Source organism: Rattus norvegicus, chromosome 1, assembly GCF_021556685.1.
Source record: "Rattus norvegicus strain SHRSP/BbbUtx chromosome 1, alternate assembly SHRSP_T2T, whole genome shotgun sequence".
NCBI classification, from domain to species: Eukaryota; Metazoa; Chordata; class Mammalia; order Rodentia; family Muridae; genus Rattus; species Rattus norvegicus.
This window is the reverse complement of record NC_141534.1, coordinates 42,374,172-42,395,275: the sequence shown is the minus strand read 5'-3', so window position 1 is coordinate 42,395,275 and position 21,104 is coordinate 42,374,172. Positions and strand designations below refer to the sequence as shown.

The 21,104-nt window shown below is 41.4% G+C and overlaps 1 protein-coding gene and 1 pseudogene across 8 annotated transcripts in view; both read right to left on the bottom strand.

The window, feature by feature from the left end:
• The window catches only part of Plekhg1 (pleckstrin homology and RhoGEF domain containing G1), a 222,922-nt gene that overhangs the window by 41,823 nt on the left and 159,995 nt on the right, over nt 1-21,104 (bottom strand). For all 8 annotated transcript variants that reach the window (XM_087588358.1, XM_087588368.1, NM_001429014.1 and 5 more), the window contains 2 exon segments: nt 20,716-20,816; nt 6,813-6,882 (listed from right to left, as the gene is read on the bottom strand). In XM_087588358.1, coding sequence (XP_087444484.1) covers nt 6,813-6,882; nt 20,716-20,816 — 171 coding nt within the window.
• Nucleotides 2,199-2,667, bottom strand: Cycsl1 (cytochrome c, somatic like 1; annotated as a pseudogene).

Sequence of the window (21,104 nt, the reverse complement as noted above, 5' to 3'; positions counted from 1 at the left end):
ACACCCTCTCCCTCCACAAGGGTGCTTCCCCACTACTTACCCACTCCCGCCCCACCACCCTAGCATTTCCCTAGGCTGGGGCATCAAGCCTTCACAGGATCAAGGGCCTTCCGTCTCACTGATGCCAGATAAGGCCGTCCTCTGCTACATATGCAGCTGGTCTCTGGTTGGTGGTTTAGTCCCTGGGAGCTCTGGGGTGTCTGGTTGGTTGGTATTGTTCTTCCTATAGGGTTGTAAACCCTTTCAGCTCTTTCAGTCCTTTCCCTAACTCCTCCATTGGGGTCCTCATGCTCAGTCCAATGGTTGGCTGTAAGCATCTGCATCTGGCAGAGCCTCTCAGGCTCTTGTCAGCAAGCACTTCAGCCTAGGACCAGATGAGTTTAGTGCAGAAGACCTAATTCCAATATTGTTCAAATTAATCCAGAAACAGAAGGAACACTACTAAAAGGGAACTTCAAACCAATTTCACTTATGAATATTGATGCAAAAAAATTCTCACAAACCAAATCTAGGAACACATCAAAACCATCATTCATCATGAACAAATAGGCTTCATACCAGGGATGAAGGGATGATTCAGTATATGGAAATTCACCAACTTAATTCACTATATAAACAAACTCAAAGGGAAAAAAAACCCACACATGATCATTTCATTAGATGCCGAGAAAGCCTTTGACAAAATTCAACACCCCTTTCATGCTAAAAGTCTTGGAAAGTTCAGGAATTCAAGGCCCATACATAAACACAGTAAAAGCAATATACAGCAAACCAGTAGCCAACATTAAACTAAATGGAGAGAAACTTGAAGCAATCCCACAAAAGTCAGGCAGTGGATAAGGCTGTCCACTTTCTTCCTACCTATTCAATACAGTACTTGAAGTCCTAGCCAGAGCAATCAGACAACAAAAGGAGGTCAAAGGGATACAAATTGGAAAGGAAGAAGTCAAAATATCACTATTTGTTTTGTTTTGCAAGACAAGGTTTCTCAGTGAAACAAGCCCTGGTTGTCCTGGACTCACTTTGCTGACCACGCTGGCCTGGAACTCAGAGATCTGTCCACCTCTGCCTCCCAAGTGCTGAAATCAAAGTTGTATGCCACTATGCCAGGCTTTTCTAAGAGATTTTAAAGGAGGCTTGGTTCATACTAGTACAGTATATACTGATACAATACAAAAACCCATAATGCTAAAAATCTAAATCTTCGAGAATGAGCATGATGCAACAAGTAGGAGACCTCACACCTGAACTCACCCAGTGGACTCACTGAGTTGCACTGAGAACACTGTACGGAATTGCTTTAGCCTAGGCATCATGCAAGCATTCCTGCTAGCCTAGGCATCATGCAAGCATCCCTGCTAGCCTAGGCATCATGCAAGCATCCCTGCTAGCCTAGGCATCATGCAAGCATTCCTGCTAGCCTAGGCATCATGCAAGCATTCCTGCTAGCCTAGGCATCATGCAAGCATTCCTGCACTCTGTGTTCACACTTGCGTCTCTTCCCCAAGACACTGTATTATATATGAAAAGTCCCAAAACCTAAAACCATCTGACATACTTCTGGTCCTGCGTGTTTGGAATCAGGGTAACATGTGGACTACAACATTTAGTCCGCGGCATTTCTGCTTGTATAGTTTATTTCTCTTAAACAATTTCACTTCTCAAGGGCAGCAACCTCAGTGCTTTATCCCACAGCACACTCCATTATAGTTTTTCACAGAAGAACAGAAATGCCACCATAAAAATGTGTTGGCTGTATTTTGGCCACCATGCACCTTCCAAATCAATTAAAATGTCCATTGCATGGCTGCCTACCAACTGTACGAACACCTTTTTGTGTCTGTTTCACGTTTCTCTTGGTATATACAGCCTGTTTTTTGAGCCTTCAGTTATATAGATGCAGAGCTGGTTTTCCAAATAAACACATATTAAGAGATGTTTACTCATTCTGTTCCATTCTGGGTGATTCTTTCCTTCCCTCAGCTTGTTTTGTTTGTTGAAATAGAGTCTTATGAGCACAAAAGCTGGCCTCAAAATTTGATATGTAGCTGAGGATGACCTTGAACTGCTGACCCTCCAGGAATTTCAGCCTCACATTACCACATCCAGTTCCTTTCTCCGATTTTTTTTTTAACTTTAAAAAAGATCATATCCACTTTATGACAAGTCAGTTTTACTTAAATCGGGGCTGTCCAACATGAATTAAATTATGGTATACATTAAAAGCCATGAGACATTTGTTTTGTAATAAATAAGGCAGTGGAATTACTCATCAGTAGCCTTTTTAAGATAAGCTATTAGGTCTGCCCTTTCTCCCTTCTTCTTAATTCCAGCAAAGATCATTTTTGTTCCAGGGATGTACTTTTTGGGATTTTCCAAATACTCCATCAGGGTATCCTCTCCCCAGGCAATGCCTTTGCTCTTGTTGGCATCTGTGTAAGAGAATCCAGCAGCCTGGCCTGTCTTTCGCCCAAACAGACCATGGAGGTTTGGTCCAGTCTTATGCTTGCCTCCTTTTTCCACAGTGTGGCACTGGGCACACTCCTGAACAAAAATCTTCTTGCCTTTTTCAACATCACACATTTTAAATTCGGTCTGGGCTGGTCAACATCACAAATGATCAGACTCTTGGACAGACGTCCCACTCTCTAGCCCAAGGACACGCCGGCCCACGCCTATACCGGTGTCCTTCTATCTTATCTCTTATCCTGTTTTTAAACACAGACATTCCTTCATCAGCTAAGGGAATCACACTGTAGGAGTGAACTGCAGTGGACCCCACTGAAAGGCTTATGAAAATAGACTTCTGGATGGCGCCCCTGAGTTTTCAGTTAGTTGGCTGCAAGTGTTTCTAGCCAGTTCCCCTGTGATGCTGGTGTTGCAGGTACAGGGACAGTGCTTTCAGAAGCTTGTGTTTGGCATACTTAACTGCTCCTCCCCCCTGGCAGTCTATGGAGGTGTTCCTCATTGGCTTGCACTGTTCCACAGTACTTCATTATTTGCTTGAATATACAAAAGATTATTCAAGCAGCTTTTTGTTTATGTTGTCTCTAGCCCTTGGAGGATCAATTAGTACTGCCAAGTATCATATCAGACTGACTGATATTTTATCCTATGGGTAGCTTTCTGGAAGTAGGATTGGTGGGTGACTGGGTAAATTCCTATTTCTAAAAACTAGATTTGGACAGATTCCTCTTCAGAGATTCTGGGCCAATTTGAATCTGTTTCCTTATAGCCTAAACAGCATTCTAAACCCAGAACATTTTCCAGTATAATACTTTACAAATTCTAAGTCAGCTGTCAACTTCTAAGCACTGGAAAAATAATTTGATTTTTTTGCTTCTCCTGAAAAAGTACAGATTCCATGGACCTGCAGGACATGGCAAACACCTGTACCCTCTAAATGGCTCCTCCACATTGAGTGTGGTGGTTTGAAGATGCTTGGCCCAGAGAGTGGCACTATTAGAGGTCTGGCCTTGTTGGAGTAGGTGTGGCTTTGTTGGAGGAAGTGTGTCACTTTGAGACCTTCCTCCTGGCTGCCTGGAAGACAGCCTTCCCCTTCTGACTGCCCTTGGATCAAGATGTAGGACTCTTGGCTCCTCCAGTACCATGTCTGCCTGCATGCTGAAATGCTTCCTTTCATGATGATAATGGACTGAACCTCTGAATCTGAAAGCTAGCTCCAACTAAATGTTCTTTATAAGAGTTGCTTTGGTCATGGTATCTCTTTACAGCAATGGAAACCCCAAGATATTAAGTTAGACATTTATTGACTGTGCAGGACAGTCCTGGCTCCAGGGATAAGAAAAGCAAAGAGATTTGCCCAGGTCCTTCTGCAAGTGCACAGTAGACAGGAGTTTTCCAGTGGTCCTCGATGACTCAGAGTTTCTGGTCTTTTTACACTCTGGGATAGAAGAATATCCAGCTACCTTTCCTCACACTTTGAGACATTTAGGATCATGGAACAGTCATACTGAAAACAATGGCCTTCATAAAGATACGTTGCATACAGTCATATAATCAACCTGTACATTCTAGTCCCTAATAAGGCCATAGGAATTCTCAATTTTGTCACAGGTGACTATGTTCCTGTTCTAGAGATTTCTCCATCTGTAGCATATCCTTAACTGAGGATTAAATGCAGGTTTGAGCTTAGATATGCAAGCATCAGCACACCTTAAAAACAATGGTTTTATTAAAACAACAACTACATCAACAACAATAACAAACCAATAGTTCCTAGGCCTGTTTAATGCTCAAATGTCATTAGTCATTGTATAATGCTGGCCCAAATCCTTTTAAAGATGCATTTATAGGAATATATTATACAGATTAGAAAAAAGTAGTAACCACTTTCTAGTTATCTAGTTTTTATCAGATTCTAATTAGAGAGGACGCAGAAATGAGGGAATTATGCAAAAACCCAAGCTATAAGGTACAGGGCTGCCAAAGAGAGCACCCAAGACACCCACTGGCTGCCGAATGGGTGGCAGAGAAAAGATGTCTCTGGGATTTTAGTGCTTTTCTGCCACCAATCACTCTCTCCCTTATAGTCTTTGACTTCAAGGATGTTTTCTTGGACACAGTACATAGGTAGCACATGGGGAATGTGACAGTGGCTTGACATAAGTTTTCAACACTAGCAACTTCTTGATGATAATTCCAATATGTGGTGAGTGTGTGTGTGTGTGTGTGTGTGTGTGTGTGTGTTGTCGTCTATGTACACACATGTATTTATGTGTAGTGAGTGTTTGCTGCATTTTTCTGTGTATATGTGTTCATTCTCCTCAGTTATGAAGGAAGGGAAGCCCTCATGGGAGGTGACTGGGCACGGAGAGAGAAGAGGCTAAGGGGAAGTTATTCACTCTCTCCTGCATGCTGCCCAGAGTAAGCCCTACTGACAGTCCAATGAGGTATGAGCACGAGGGTGGCTAAGAGGCAATCTGAGGACAGACTCAAGTCTTTCAAGATGCTTCCAGAGCCCTGATTATAGATCAGTATACACGGGGTATCAAGCCCAGTAGTGAATACTTCGTTCTGTTCCTCAAGTCATGTAGAAACAGTCAGTAAGGCAAAACATTGTTTTCTTTCGTAGGTTAGGGACTTCCTTAGCCTACACATACCATAAAAGTAACCCAGGTCAAAGATGACTCTGTGTGTGGGAGCCCCAGCGATTCAGCAAAAATCAACTGTCAGCCTCTTTTGCTAATGACCTCTCAATTAAAGCAATTTTCCATTCCTCTCAGAGCAGAGCAGCTGGTGGCAGTTCAGCAAAATGTAACCTCATCTAAATGTCAGGGTGCTGAGTGAGAAGCAGGCAGTGCAGAGCCTGGCACGCCCTCCAGACTCCAGCTCCCATGTGAAAGTGCCGAGTGCTGAAGTTGGTCTTCTAATTAAACTTGGCAATATTACAATGAAAAATGAGATTTGGGAGTTGGCAGGGATGTACATAAACAAACTTTTATGTGAATAATTAAGCCAGAGTTAAGCGAGCACTGGAGCCTCTTTAATCAGCTTGTGATTACAGTTAGTAGTAAAGCCGAAAGTTTTCTGAAATGTCAGTGCTGCGCATGTGCTGTCAATGTTGTGCATGCGCAGTAGTTATTTTAATATACCTTTGAAATGCTCAGCCTATCTCTTTGTTTTCACACCCTTTTCCCGTTCTCCGATTTCTTTGTCTTTTAAAAATCCCTACCCTATATGAGAATCCATTACACATGTAGTTTCATGTGTAAGCATGTCTGCACCAACGTTATGCATGGGAACACACACACAGCTCTAAAAAAAGCAGGAGGAGTTATATACAGGCCTGCTGATTAACTTTCAGTGGTTTCCATCAAACCCAGGGAGCTGATAGGTTTGAATTCCCAGCCACGTGGATAGGTCTGCGGCCATTAGAACCAACCATGTAGAACAAGTGTAGAGCCAGGAATGGATGGAGCAACATCTTAGTTCATCTTGGACGTCAGGGCTCTAAATGAGGTGCTGATTGATGGTTGATTCCAAAGCATTGCTATGAACTCTACTTCAACCCGGTCCATTCAAACCTTCAAACCTTCCTACATTCCCAGAAATCACATGAGGTTTTTCTGCAAGACAAGTTCTTCTAGGTGGAGCTTTTCCAGAGCCCCAAAACAAAACTTGAATAAGACAGGGTGTTGTGTGTGTCAGACAGCAGCAATGCCTACTGCCCGGGATATCGCAGAATGCCAGCCTTCCAAGTTCAGAGCATGAATGTGCTTCATGTCAGACTCATGTCTTGTATTTTTTAAAACTACTAATGACAGGTAAGAAAAATATAGGAGACTCTGGGCTGTTTAAGAGGCAGGGAGTTAGCTTTACTGTTCTTTACTCCTTGAAAGGTAACAGCAGTGACTGACTATTCTGGTGTCACGCATATCACACTCAGAACATGTAGTTTCTTGTGATTTTTATTTTTATTTTTTAGAATGGATTTAGAGGTATGTTATACAGATATTTTTCCTTTACATTCTCTAGTCTGGATTTGTCCTCTCAAACTTTAAGTCTTTCCAAGGAAAGAATGAATAACATTATTTAACTACTGTACACACTCTAGGCATACTAGAGCTAATATCCACCTCTTTCCTCTCTATTACAGTTGTGTGTGTGTGTGTGTGTGTGTGTGTGCATGCTGACACACACACCCCTATGAAAACAAAACAAAAAACGTGCATGATTAGTTGGCTAGATTAATTCAATGTTGAATAATCATTTTTCTAACTTTAAAATGAAAACAAATTGTACTCTCTTTCTGCCTTGGTTTGTCCCAAAAGATGAATTTTTCTGCTTACCTTGGACACAAAACATTCTGCTATGGCCACAGGATCATTTTCACAGTTTTCCAGCTCTTGAAGAAGTTCGCTAGTAAAACAAAACACACAGCAAGTAAGTATCAGATTGTAGTCTTTAGGACATTTTATGGAACTTAAAATTTACCTTTCCATCGGTATTTACAAGGAATCAGGCAATACGGTCACAGGTCTACTGTCACTGTGTTCAAGGCTGAGATAAGAGTTTTCAAGGTCATGGGTGAAATAAGAGTTTAGACACAGAGTGGACCAGTAGTTCTCCCACCAGAGATAAGGCCTGCATAAGAGTTAAGTATCCTGAACATCTGTTACCAGTTGTCAACATGTTCACACACACCTATCCATTGAAGAAATGCTTAGGTACCCATGCAGTCTAAGGTACAAAAAAAATCACATACACCATGACCCCTGTCTCAATGAATTAGATGCATTTGAAAAATACGATGCTCTAAAAATCACCCCAATGAAATTACCAACAGAGGAAGTGTTCACGGGGAGACTGTTCCAAGGACAGATACACCAAGAGAGGAGCTATCACTGCTCAAAGGTAAACTCATCACATTCTGGTGACAGGACCATTGCACTGCATGGCTATCTGTTCAGCCATTTAATCTCCCAACATTGCACAAAATTCTGAAAGTGGAATTGCTTGTTCACTAGATATTCTTGGTTTAGTGACACATTTCCAAGTTGCGTCCTCATACATTATAATAATGTGTAGTTTAATGCCAGGCAGGTGCTTATTCTTAAATGGTATATGCCATATATTTAAGAAAAAGACAGTTCTACAGGAATTAGATTAAAATCGTTTCATGCTTTGCACTTCAAATTCTCGACAGCCTCTGCTGAGAAGTATTTATTGTTTCCACGTGCGCTGATGATACGTTGTCATCTTTCCAGTTTTAGCTGTTGTTTCTTTCATTTTATTAATCTCCCACCAGTAATTTTCTTAACCAAGTGTCTTTTGCAATCTGATTAGATTAAATGTCCATATTTACATCACTAAGACAATGAGAATACTATGGAAATAAAGTTCCTAGTTTAGCATTAGCAGGTACCAGGATTCCTTTTCCTTTCTTGTAGAACTGTGATTTCCCTGGAATTAAAATAATCTCTCCCAGAATTGATGACTTGTTTTTATATCATTAGGTATGACATTAATAAAATCATTTACTTCTATGCAGATGAATGGGAAAAAAACCCATGGTTGAAGAAAAGGGAGACCTGTTACCTCTTCATACCTGTATCATTTGGAAAAAAAAAGTCACAAAAACTTTCTCATTTCCACATGTCTCCTTCTAATTCCCTGCTAAACTGTGTGAGGATGATAAATCTCAAGCAAGCAAACATTTTCTCTGGGGTGTTGTGTTGCAGGGGGCCTTCTGTCTTGGAGCCTGTGGTCTGCTTTTCTGCCAACATGGATCTCTGTCCTGCTGCTCCGCAGTTCTACAACTCTCTTGGTGATCCATCACCCTGGTTTGCCTCCTGTGTTGGGTATCTCACTTCCTACCATTTCCCACAGATTCTCTCCTTTTAGAGAAGGCAGTTTCTGGAAGCTTCTTAAGTGAGGGTGACCAGATGTCTATGTTCTGAGTCAGTAAATGTCCTCCTTTCAACTGGCCTGAAAATGGCATTGGGACACAGGACTCTTGCTTGGAGTGATTTCTTTGAACATTCATGGAGCCCCATGAATTAAAATACTGCTGTTGATAATTTAGTGCCACCTTTCTCCCCAACTGATCCCTTATATGATTTCTTATTTTTCTGTAAGGTTTTTAGAATTTTGTCCTTGCTAACATAATTCCGAGGCTCTGTGTGGGTCAGCTCTGGGTCTGGTCCCTTATTGTACATAGCTAGTTTGGATTGATCTTGAGCTTTAGCATTGAAAGTTCCTTTCTTCAGGACACATACAGGACACTGCTTTCCATTCCATCTTCTCTTCAGAATACAGTGAGTTTTGCCAGAGGCTGTGGGACTTGGTTTGCTTCACAGAAAGCAGGAGCAGACATGGGGATGCCGGTGTGTGCTATGGTGTTAAATAGCAAGGAGAACTTCAAAAATGTAGAATGGTTCCCAAACAAAATCACGAAGCATAAAGTCATAAAGTCGTTTGGGTTTATGATCGTCTTTATAAAATAAATCGGTACTTTGGCCATTTCTGAGCTTTAGCTCCTAACATGGTAAATAAAACATAATAAAATGCAGGCAAGTATGTTATGGGTCTTAACCACCTGCAGGAATGTAAGGGATCCTGGGACCAAAAGTTAGAGACTACTGTTTTGGAACCATGTGTTCCATGCATCTGTCCCTCTGCCGGTGGCTGGCAGAGGTCCCTCTACTCACACTTTAGATCTGCTGGTCTGATCTTCTAATTTTTCTCATTTTCTCCTCTTCTTTTTCTCAACTTGTTGCTGGTAGTCTGCTCCTAGGATATCTTAACTTCATTTCTCATCTATTGACACTTTTCTTTTTTTTATTTCTACCACTACACTCGAGTTTGAAGGGTTTGGGGCTGTCCTTGTTTGAACCTGCTATTTGGATGTTTATGCTTCTGCTCCTATTTCTCAAGCATAGACTATTCTGCTAGGCAGTACAAGGACATGGAGATGTTGATGCTGCTCATGGAGGTGATGATGGTGACATTTCCTGGCTGTTCTTTGTCTTGTGCTGAGCTCTTGTTCCTCTGCATGATGATTTCTGCTTCTGTTATCCATTCAATGGTTCTCCTAAAAAAAAACCTCTGGGAATTTTTCCTTGTCCTGGATACTTTTATGTCAACTTGACATAAGCTAATGTCATCTGAGGGAATGAGAAAACACTTCTACAAGAATGGGCTGTAGGCAAGCTTGTTGGGCATTTTCTTAATTACTGACTGATGGGGCAGAGCCAAGTCCATTGTGGGTAGGACCATCCCTGGACTGGTGGTTCTGGGTTCTATAAGAAAGCAGGCTGAGCAAGCCACGATAGCAAACCTGTAAATAGCAACCCTCCACTGTAAGGAGGCCTCTGCATTGGCTTTTGTCTCCAGGAACCCAACTGGTTTGAGTTCCTGATTTGGTTTCCTCAGTAGACAGGTTATGTAAGGAAAAAAACAAAAACAAAACCCTGTCTCCCCGAGTAGCTTTTAGTTACAGTAGTTTTTTATTTTAGAAGTAGTGACTCTTCTATACCCATACTAGCAAATGGGACACCGTGATGTTGGTGACAATCTCTGTGCAAAGATAAAGCTTATCACATAGTGACCCTCAGTCTCAGGGAAGGGTATTCAAATACTTTGTGCAACATGACTTATTTACACCCTGAAATATCTTTAAAGTGGATTGTATATATGTTATATATACACACATATATACCAGAAATTAAAACTGATCATAATCAACTTATACAGAAGATAATTATATTAATATAAATATTCCTTCATTGCAATTTATACAAAACAGAGGAGCATGTTTTACAGTTTTGATTGTTTCTCATATCTAACTCCAGCTGGGTTCTCTTACCTACTTCTGAGTTCAATTTTCTGTAGTCTATCTGGGTGACTGAGAGACTTCCCTGTCTGGCATGATGAGAAGTGCTGAGGTAAAAAAGACAAAGCAAAAGTCCTATTTATGATTCATGTGCCTATTTTCTGATTGTAGGTGATCGATGTTAACTGAAGTCAATGAAGGAGAGAAGCTGAAGTGGAGGAGAATTGGGGGAGGGTTTGGGGGGCTCATAAAGTTTATTCTCTGAGGTGATTGATATTTGAGGGCATGTAGAAATCATTTAAGAAATCAGGCTCCAAGTTAAAGACAGAATGAGCTTGGAATGTTCTTTTGTAAGATATAGAAAGGAACCCGCTGTGGCCAGGGGTTGCCAGAATGTGGGGATTCAGGGAGACAGGTAACTGGGAGGAAGAAGAGAAAGACTGTGGGATACTGTGTGTGTGTGTGTGTGTGTGTGTGTGTCTTAGTGCAGTAGGATCAATCACCAGGAACAGAACTGCCCACCCAGAATTATAGCCTACCAGGTCAATGACCATAGAGATGGCCTCAGCAGAGCAGTGGTCAATGAAACATGCAAAGGATGGATGGATTGTCAGAGTTTTCTCTCAGATTAAATTCAGATTGCTGCCACCTTGCTTTCATCATCTGAATCCATTCTCTTTACCCTGAGTAATTAATTATTCTGAATCACTTCTCTCTTTTGAATGGGATCAGAACAAGAAAATGCTATTACTTCCTTCTTGAGCTCAGGCCTCTGAACTTGCCCTAGTAGACAAGAGCAATAGCTTTGTTCTCTTTCAAGAGAGAACTCTATGTGGTGCTTTCTCTGACCTCTGCTTGACCCTGAAGGGAGGAACTGTGACTTCAAGGTCATGCTGACTTAGGTTGACTCTTCCATCTGGCGTAGATTCCAGATGACACATCCTTCTCCCACTACCTACTAAGCTGCTTTAATGTGTGGCTTCCACAGAACTTATGTGCATATAGGAATGGAAAATTGCTCACAGATACATTAGGCTTTGTTGTTCGTTTTGTTTACATACAGGTTTCTCTTTGTAACCTTGACTGTCCTGGAACTCATGGCTAGATACATTAGTCTTTAGCTCCAGCTGACCAAAAAGAAGCCTGCCCATAAAGGGATTCCCACCAGTGTACAATGCTGAGAGTCACTGAGGTGGCTTGTTCAAAATGTACAAACACTCTGGAAATCAGTCTGGAGGTTCCTTGGAAAACTGGACATTGTACTACCTGAGAACCCAGATCTACCACTCCTGGGCATATACCCAAATGATGCTCCAACATACAACAAAGACACATGCTCCACTATGTTCAGAGCAGCCGTATTTATAATAGCCAGAAGCTGAAAAGAACCTAGATGCCCTTCAACAGAGGAATGGATACAGAAAATGTCGTACATCTACACAATGGAGGACTACTCAGCAACCAAATAGAACGACTTCATGAAATTCACAGGCAAATGGATGGAACTAGAAAATATCATTCTGGGGCTGGAGAGATGGCTCAGTGGTTAAGAGCACTGACTGCTCTTCCAGAGGTCCTGAGTTCAAATCCCAGCAACCACATGGTGGCTCACAACCACCTATAATCAGGTCTGGTGCTCTCTTCTGGCCTGTAGTTGCATACATGCAGGCAGAAAGCTATATGATGTATACATGATAAATAAAAAAAATAAAAAAATAAAAAAATAAAGAAAATATCATTCTGAGTGAGGTAACCCAATCACAAAAAAATCAAACATGGTATGTACTCACTGATAAGTGGACATTAGCTCAAGTGCTCAAATTACCCAAGATACAATCTATAGACCACATGAAGCTCAAGAAGAAGGATGACCAAAGTGTGGATGCTTCAGTCCTTCTTAAAAGAGGGAACAAACTGTATCATACCTCTGTGGATGTAAAATAGCTTGTACCTGCTTTATGATACATAGTAGTGACCGTGCTTTATCAGAGCTGTTTTTAATGATGTTGCTCAGAATGTTTTCTTTCCAGATGATGATTGAGAAGCTAATTAAAAAAAATGGTGCCAGGTACCACAAGAGTAACAGAACTGTGCTGTTTTCTGGATTTTGTTTTTTTACTTTGTTTTTTTTTTTTTTTTTAATGGAGTGTGCTGGATGTCTCTACAGTTTTGTTCAGATGACTGCAGAACCTGGAAAAGCTGTTGCTGCTGTTGATGCATAACACACTGCTATTATTGGTCTTTTTATATAAATATAAATATATATATACAGATATATAATTTGAATTTTTGGAAACTTTAGCTGTGCTGTCAACTTTGGAAAAAAGTATCCCCGTTTACTGTGTTGAGTTGGCACTGTACAGAAATTAACAGCCATATTGGTCTAGAAATGTTGAACTTAAGTTTTTTCCATTTGTACAGGGGTAACGCACAATACAGTGTCTTATCTACGTGGGTTTGATTACAAAAACTAATAAAGTATTCTCTAAATAAAAAAAAAGAGGGAACAAAAATATTCATAGGAGGAAATACAGAGAAAAAGTTTGGAGCAGAGACTGAAGGAAAGGCCATTAAGGGCCCATATATATATATATACATACACAGCCCATAAATATACAGCCACCAAACCTAGACAATATTGATGAAGCCAAGAAGTGCATGCTGACAGGAGCCTGAAACAGCTATCTTCTGAGAGGCTGTGCCAGAGCATGACAAATACAGAGGCGGATGCTCGAAGCCAACCATTGAACTGAGAACAGGGTCCCTATTGGAGGAGTTAGAGAAGGGATTGAAGGAGCTGAAGGGGCTTGCAATCCCATAAGAACAACAATACCAACCAACCAGAGCTCCTAGAGACTAAACCACTACCCAAAGAGTACACATGGACAGACCAATGGCTCCAGTTGTATATGTAGCAGAGGATGGCCTTGTTGGGCACCAATGGGAGGAGATGCTCTTAGTCCTGCCAAGGCTCCATGTCCCAGTTTAGGGGAATGTCAGGGCGGGGAGGACGGGAAGGGGGGTTGGTTGGAGTGGGGAACACCCTTATAAGAAGGGGGAGGGGAATGAGGTAGGGGGATTATGGACAGGAAACCAGGACAGGGAATAATATTTGAAATGTAAATCAAAAAATCCAATAAAAAACATTTAAAAAAATGTACTAAAATGGAAATTGTCCCAGCTCTCTCTGCTTTGTTATGTGTTCCAATGAATCATTATGTAGCATTAAAATTACATTAAAAGGAAGCATAGCCAAAGGTAAGTATTTGAACTTAACGCACCTTTAGATTACTTTTCAAAGATTTCACTAAACCCTTGAACAAAATTAATTGCATGGTCCTCAGCTCCTTCAGAGCACCCTGTTCTTTCCTGGAGTATATGGCTTACTGCCCTTCTATACATGGGTGTCACCCTTCACATCTGAGTCGTAAGACCCAGCCCTGCCTTTTGCATGAAGTAAAGGCTCAGCACAGGTAACACTGAGTGAAGTCAAAGATCAAGGCAGCAAGGAAATTTTCACTCTGAGCTTTGATGATTTAATTTGCCTAGAATCAATTCAGACATAAAAACCCAATTTGGAGGAACTGCCTGCACTTCCTCATGATTTATCCTAAGGAAAGATTCAAGTTACAATTCAGACAACTTTTCTCTATTCCAAGAGTACTGGCATTTTTTCTTTGGTTGGGAATACTTTTTTTTTTTTTAAAGCTTTGGGATTTTAGGGCCAAGTGGTTTCTTTTAACTAACCCAGTTTCTGTCCACTTGGAGATTTATTCCAGACAACAAACTAGAGGCTTAAATTTCAGGGCTGGTGGGGAAGTTTGTACAGTAAGAGATCTGGCCACTAAAAAGTAGATCAAAATGGTTCCAGTTAGATTTCTTAATGAGAGATATAAAAGTGTAAATCTCATGATACAACAAAAGAACAAAAATATCATCTACACGCAAGCATAAAATATTTCATCAGTATACGAACATAGAAAGCATCATGGGCATGTGCAGTTTATTCTAGTAATGATACATGTGCATGATTCAAATCAGAATGTCTACCAAAGAAGTTCACTCAATATGCACAGAAGTAAAGTAATATGCTATTTATTAAAGCCAAACTCTGCATTTAATAATATTCAATACCCACAATATTTCTGAAACTAGAAAAATGGAGAGGTGTTTCTCTAAGTTTCATTGTGCTTAGTTTATAAGTAGAGAAATGTTTCTGATGAAGACAAGGAGGTGGCACTGTGGGAGACGGTTGATTGAGAGCAGTGGGGTAGGAAGAGGTCACAACGGGAAGAAGATCTGAACAAGGACACAAAATATGTCACCTCACTTTCAGAAGGACAGCATAGAATTCTAGAAGCATCTACAAGCCATTGTTAGACCTCACAGGGAAGCCTGGAGAGTTCTTTTGATTATGACAACATGAATAAGAATCCAAAGCACCTAGTTGAAAATATATAATTAATTAAAAAAATAGAAAAACATTTTAATCAAAATGTTAGCATTTTAAGGTCTCTAGGAGTGGATTTTTAAAGCTACATGTTATCATGTGGGAGAAAATTTGTTAAATGTTCTTAGAGGACATTTTAAATGGTAGATGGGACCCAGTGAATATCTGGAATCCCAGAATGTGGGAGATGGAGGCAGAAGGATTAGGAGTTCAAGGTCATCCTTGGTTGTACAGTGAGTTCTAGACTAGGCTGGGTTACATGAAATTCTGTTTCAAAAATAAGTAAGTAAATAAATCACTGGTCAAAGAGGCACATGGCTATAGATGTGATGACTGGGTCATGTAAAGTTGTCATTTTAAATATTAGACTTAAAAAGATTCCAGCGGAGTACTGCATGAACTTTGAAAAACTAACAGACAGTAACAAAACCACTTGACAGGGCTAAGGCAAGAGAAATTAATTCAGAGTTGACAGGGAGCAAAGAGGACTTGCCATCAAAGGTAGCATGGAACCAGTACACTGGGAAAAGGAGACTAAAGAGGACTCAGTGCCCAAACTCAGTCCCACACATTCATGTAAACTTGGCATACACAGAACAGGAAATGCAGCTTAGTGTGGAGAGTTTGTGTATTTCAATCAGTTGGGACCATTGCCTAGGCATGTGAAATCAGAGCTTAGGTCTACCATCAAACAGTCCACCACCAGCAGTTTCAGGCAGATTAAAAACAAATGTAACCCCCCCCCCCCATTTTAGAAGTCTAAAAAAAAAAAAAAAAGAATGCGCTTATCACCCAAGAATAGGAGATAATTTTATTATCCAACCCCAAAGTGTCCTACTTTTGAAAGTGTATTTTGTTTGTGAATTGTGATTCGTCTACTGAGAAGCCCCTTCAGGGCATGTGTCACACTAGGAGATACTTGCCACACCCATGGTCCGCAGAATTTATCAACAACTCTTTTAAGGCCAAGAGAGGAGAGAAGAAAGTCTAACATGAGAACAGGTGATGGATACGGCCAGGAAAGTCACAGAAGAAATCTCAGTGGCCAGCAAGGGGGAAAAAATGGCGGTCACACAAACTAGAGCATTAAAACTCAAAACTGATGTTGAGTGGGAAGAAATATGGAAGAGTATTTATGCCATGTCTGAGCCAAGGGAAAGCATATGTATTTCAAATAAATACATCTGATGACTCCAAACCCTCTACCCCTAGGCCTCTACCACATGTGTGGTAGAGCACACATATGTGTAATTGTGTGTGAGGCCTTGGGTACCATCCCCAGAAACAAGGATGCTATCACCACAGGAAAACAAACCAGGAAAACAAACAAACCCAGCTTGGATAGTGAATTACAATGAAACATGGATCCAGGAAAAACTGGTATAATTGTAACTGGTCATGCTTCTTTCCCATTCTTCCTTCAGTGATGACACAGAATATTGATATCTAAGACATTTGTTTCTCTGGTTTTTAATATATGAGGGGATGATACATGATAGGAGTGTTTGTGTCACAGAACCCGGCAATCACAGTCAAGTCCAGATTTCTCTCCTGATGCTGTGCCAGAGAACTGGTTCTCCAGCATGTGTGTGTCTGTTCTACACAGTGCACAATGACATGGGAGGACACATGAAAGGTTTTCAGTGAGGTGTTTAATGCCTTTATAATGGAAAGAATTTAGAAAGTAAACATGGTACAAAAAAGCTTAGAAGAAGCTGGGTTTGTTTTATATATATAAATCCAGGTCAAGAGTTCCCTAACCCACACGTTTGGGACCAGAAGTGTTTTTTGATTTTGAAATCTCTGCATAGACATGGTGCATTAATATCTTGGAGATGAGACTCAAGTATGACACACAAAATTCTGTTGTTTCCTCTGCAGCTTATCCTTGTAGCTTTAAAGAAATCTTGAAGTTTTCAGTAGACCTGTGTTAGGTCTATGATACATGAGATTAGATGTGGAAATTTTCCAGGGGTGCCACCGTTAGCATTTTGTCTAAGCTCCGCCCCACCGTTACCTGGTGATAGCCAGGCATGCCTGACTCACTATAAAAGGGGCTGCTTGCCCCCTCCTCTTGCTCTTGCTCCTTCCTTCTTGTTCCCTCTCCCCATTCCCTTCCCCCTTCTCTCTCCGTGTGCTCATGGCCAGCCTCTACTACCCTCTTGACTCCCCTCCCCATACCCTGAATAAGCTCTATTCTATACTATACCATCGTGTGGCTGGTCCCTCACGGGGAAGGGATGCCTCAGCATGGGCACATCTTTCCCTCAAACCTAACCACACCTCTACAAAACATATTCCTCCTTTCTTTATCCTTTTAGGAACACATCAGCCACAGTGTTCCAGTTTCCAGTTTGGAACGTTTTGGATTTTCAGGTTTAAGGGATGCTCAATCTGTATGTCTTGGGAAAAAAAAAAAAAAGAACCAATTCAGCTGAAAAATTTCAGGCTAATACAGCCAGCCCTTTAATTCAGAAGACTTTTTGTTTACCTACTTAAACACCATATTACAATTTGATGTTGAAAAACCTAGAATTAAGCTAACAAGTGTACCTTGGAGACTGTTATTTAAAGCTCCATCATGATTTACCAGTTTGCCGATGGATGGTTGCATCTTGGAAATCAATTGGAGGACCATTAAAGATGCATGAGTGATGACATAAAAGGTTGCATTAATGTTCCTACTTAACCAACTCTAACAACCACAGGGTCATCTCAACTATAAATATAGATTCTAGGTCTGAGAACATGGAAATCGAAACAAATGGGGACAAAGCAAGCAATGGTTCTTCTGTATGTAGCTGGGTGTGGCAATGCAACCCTAGCACTCTGGAGGCTACCGCACAAAGACGATGAGTTTGAGGACAGCCTGGGCTACCTAGTGAGTTCAGGGTCACCCTGGAATACACAGTGAGGCCCTGTCCCAAACAAATACACAAGCAAGCAAAACCCAGACAATTCGACAGTAAAGTTAAACAACAAATATTCTTTTCAAAACAAAGGAATATATTAGAAATTAGCAAAAGTAATATCCAAAGTGGCTCAGGGCTACTGAGCAGAGGACTTCCTGGTCTGAAAGGCTGATTCGTCATGTATGAAATTGGTGTGTCTTGTTGCACTCATTCCAACTTGCAGAGCTGCTAAAAGGATAAAGGCACTGCATGAACTGTGACTACACAAATGTGATCACTACAGCCCCTGGCATGAACCTGATGGATTGCCACCGTGTGACCTCATCTATGCCTTGTCTAACATCATCAGCAGGGTATTCCTTCACTCTGACCCAGGCATATCTTAGACAGAAATGACTTTCATGGTCAATGGACGTCTAACAGAAAAGAACAAAGAACAAACTGGAGAACAGAGAGCTTTTCCCAGTCATCAAGCTTAGGCAAAGTGGTCCTCACTGCCAAGTGCCTTCTTGCTAACTTTCCTTTATCTTTCCTTAGGCTAGGAGACTCATGAACATTTAAACTTCAAGGAGTGAAAACTCTCTCCTGATTTCAGCCACGCTTTCCTGGTGTGCATTAAGGGCTTGAAGCACAAGGTCCTACTGTGTGGGAGGGCACATGGCTGAGTGAGCCCTGATGACGTGTATGAAGGGATGATGCCTCTAAACCTGCCCGGCCTCTGGCACAAAGGAAACACTCCACAAGTTCTTGTCATCATGAATCTACAGCCAAACCACAGAAGAGCTAGGCCAGGGGCCTCTCAGCATCTAGCATCTTTCTGGGTCACAGTTTCATTAGTGGGCTCTGGAAACTGATGCTATCCAGGGACTTGTGGAATTGCTAAATAGGGGCCTGCATTAAAACCAACACATCACTAATGAGCATGTGGCTTCTGCAGTTTTTGATGTCTTTCTCACCATCTTATTGCTGGGCTGATTTATCTAGATAGTGTTTCAATAGTGTTTCTTGGCTGTGTCTCCACATCATAAAAATCCGAGGGCCTTTTAGAAAATTCTATGCTGTGGCCCCATCCCAGATTAATGAGTCAATTTCTATGGGTAGGATGCAGATATTGCCTTTAATAAAAATCATGTTTTTTGAGAATTTTATACAGTGTATTTTCATCACATTTTTCCCTCCTCTAACTTTTCTCTGATCCCATCACCTCCCTAGCCACTCAACTTTGCTTTTTCTCTCTTAAAAACAACAACAGGCCCCACAGTCCAATTTGTGTCGGTTGACTACTCCTGAGCACTGGGTCCACCCTGGAGTATGATGGATATACCTAATGTCATTTTATTGAAGATTCCATTGAACTTTTGCCCCTCCCACCAGCGATCAGTTTCAAATAGCTTCTTGGTTAAGGGCAGGACATGGTGCCCACTTCCCTTACATGCTGGCATTTTGTCTGGCTTGAACTTGCACAGACCTTGTGAGCACAGTCACAGTCCTATGTGCATCAGCCCTGCTGTGTCTGGAAAGTGCTATTTCTTTATGGTCATTCACCACCTCTTGCTCTTACAATCTCTCTGTTCCCCTTTATAAACCTTGGGGCCTTTAAAGAAGTGATATGATCCCATTTAGGGCCAGATATTGTTTGTTAGTTTGAGACAGGGTGTCAAGGAGCCCAGGCTGACCTTGAACTCACTGTGTGGCTGAGGATGACCCTTCTACTTCTGATCCTCCTGTCTCTGCAGATGAGTCCATCACCTATGTTTTTATTTGGAGCTGGGAATGAAACCCAGGTATTCAGGTATGCTTGGCAAGCACCCTACACTACCCTCACTGTGCTTTTTAAAGAGAGTTTCCCAGATGCATCAGTGGGTGGCTCAGGAACACACAAAATGGTTTCAGAGTCTGCAAGGTCAGGTGTCTCCTATGAACTAGATAGTCAGAACGGGAGGATCCTGTCTCCTACAAGCCAGGTTGGTGCTACACATCAAGGAACAAAGGAGATGAAGGGGATGGGGGTGGATCCTGCCTCTGGGGAGCTTTTTATTGGTCCAAATAAGCAAAGAGGGATAGGACTTAGCTTGTAGTACAGTTGAGTCACAGAACAAGGGAGCAATGGCAAGTATAGTGGCAGTTCACTGTGTCAAGGGGCACACCTCCAGTGGGAATGTTTTAGTGCTTGCTCCACGATGACACGGACTTGTTCCTTTAAGTATGTCAGCTAAGAGCTTCACCACAGCCACAGGAGGGGGCATTTCCTAGTATTTGAATCTTTGTTCATAAAAGTGTGGATATCTCCCATGGGCCAGATGAAATGACAAACACCAGTACCTGTGTTTTTAGTCTGACTTCTGTGTCTTCTAAGCTGTGCTACAAACTATTACAACAGCTTATATATCTGTTTCCATCCCCTGCAGCTTCCAATCTTGGTTACAAGTATAACTTTCTAGCTTCATGTTTACCACCCAGGACCTCCTTAATACTTATGCGAATTAAGTTATTTGAACTGGGGGTTGCAAGATGGCTCAGCAGGAAAGGGTACTTGCCGCCAAAGCCGGGTGACCAAAGTTACTTTTCTGGAACCTATATGGAGGAAGGAAACAATTCCTGCAAGTTTTCTCTCACTGAGACACACACACATACACACATACACACACACACACACACACACACACACACACACACACTCACACACACACACACACACACACACACACACGCACGTGCACACACACACATGGACAAACAAAGACAGACACCACAAATAAACTCAAGAACATTGTAATAATTGGTAGAAAAAAGCGTGTTGAAAATCCAGCATAGGGGTAGATTCTGGAGACCAAGCTAGTGTGATACTTGGATACCCAGCTTGCATTCTCTTATGGGCAAAAGATGGTTGATGTTCTACCAGGGACATGAGTGTACTCTCTGAGCCAGTAGAACAGACAGCGACAATATTTGTGAAACTGAATCAAAGACTATGGGTGAAGATTTCTTCGGTGTGTTCACCTGAGAGAAATCCATAGTGTTCTTATGTTAGAATGACATTTTGTGTATTAACTCACCTATTGAAGTGGTAAATATCCTGAATGTTTCCAAAAAGAGCCGCCCTGTCTTCAGTCCCCAGGGGAAGTTTGGTTTGGTCCCGGATGCATGCCAGGTAATCCTGTGAAATCAACGAACAAGGATCCTTAGGGCTCCTGGTCTTCTCTAAGACATCTTTAATATGTGAGATGAACATCAACATCTATTTTAAATAACCTATGATATTAACACAATTATTACCTCATCTTGGGGTACAAACAAATTTTCTCCCATTAAGGAGTACAAGCAGAATATGTGGCAGACATTAAAGAATTCACCCTACCCCAAACCACCAGAGCTTTCTTCCCTCTGTGGAGGCTGATCCCAGTTAATGATAATGTCAGTTAGGGCAGGATATCATTTCCTGTGT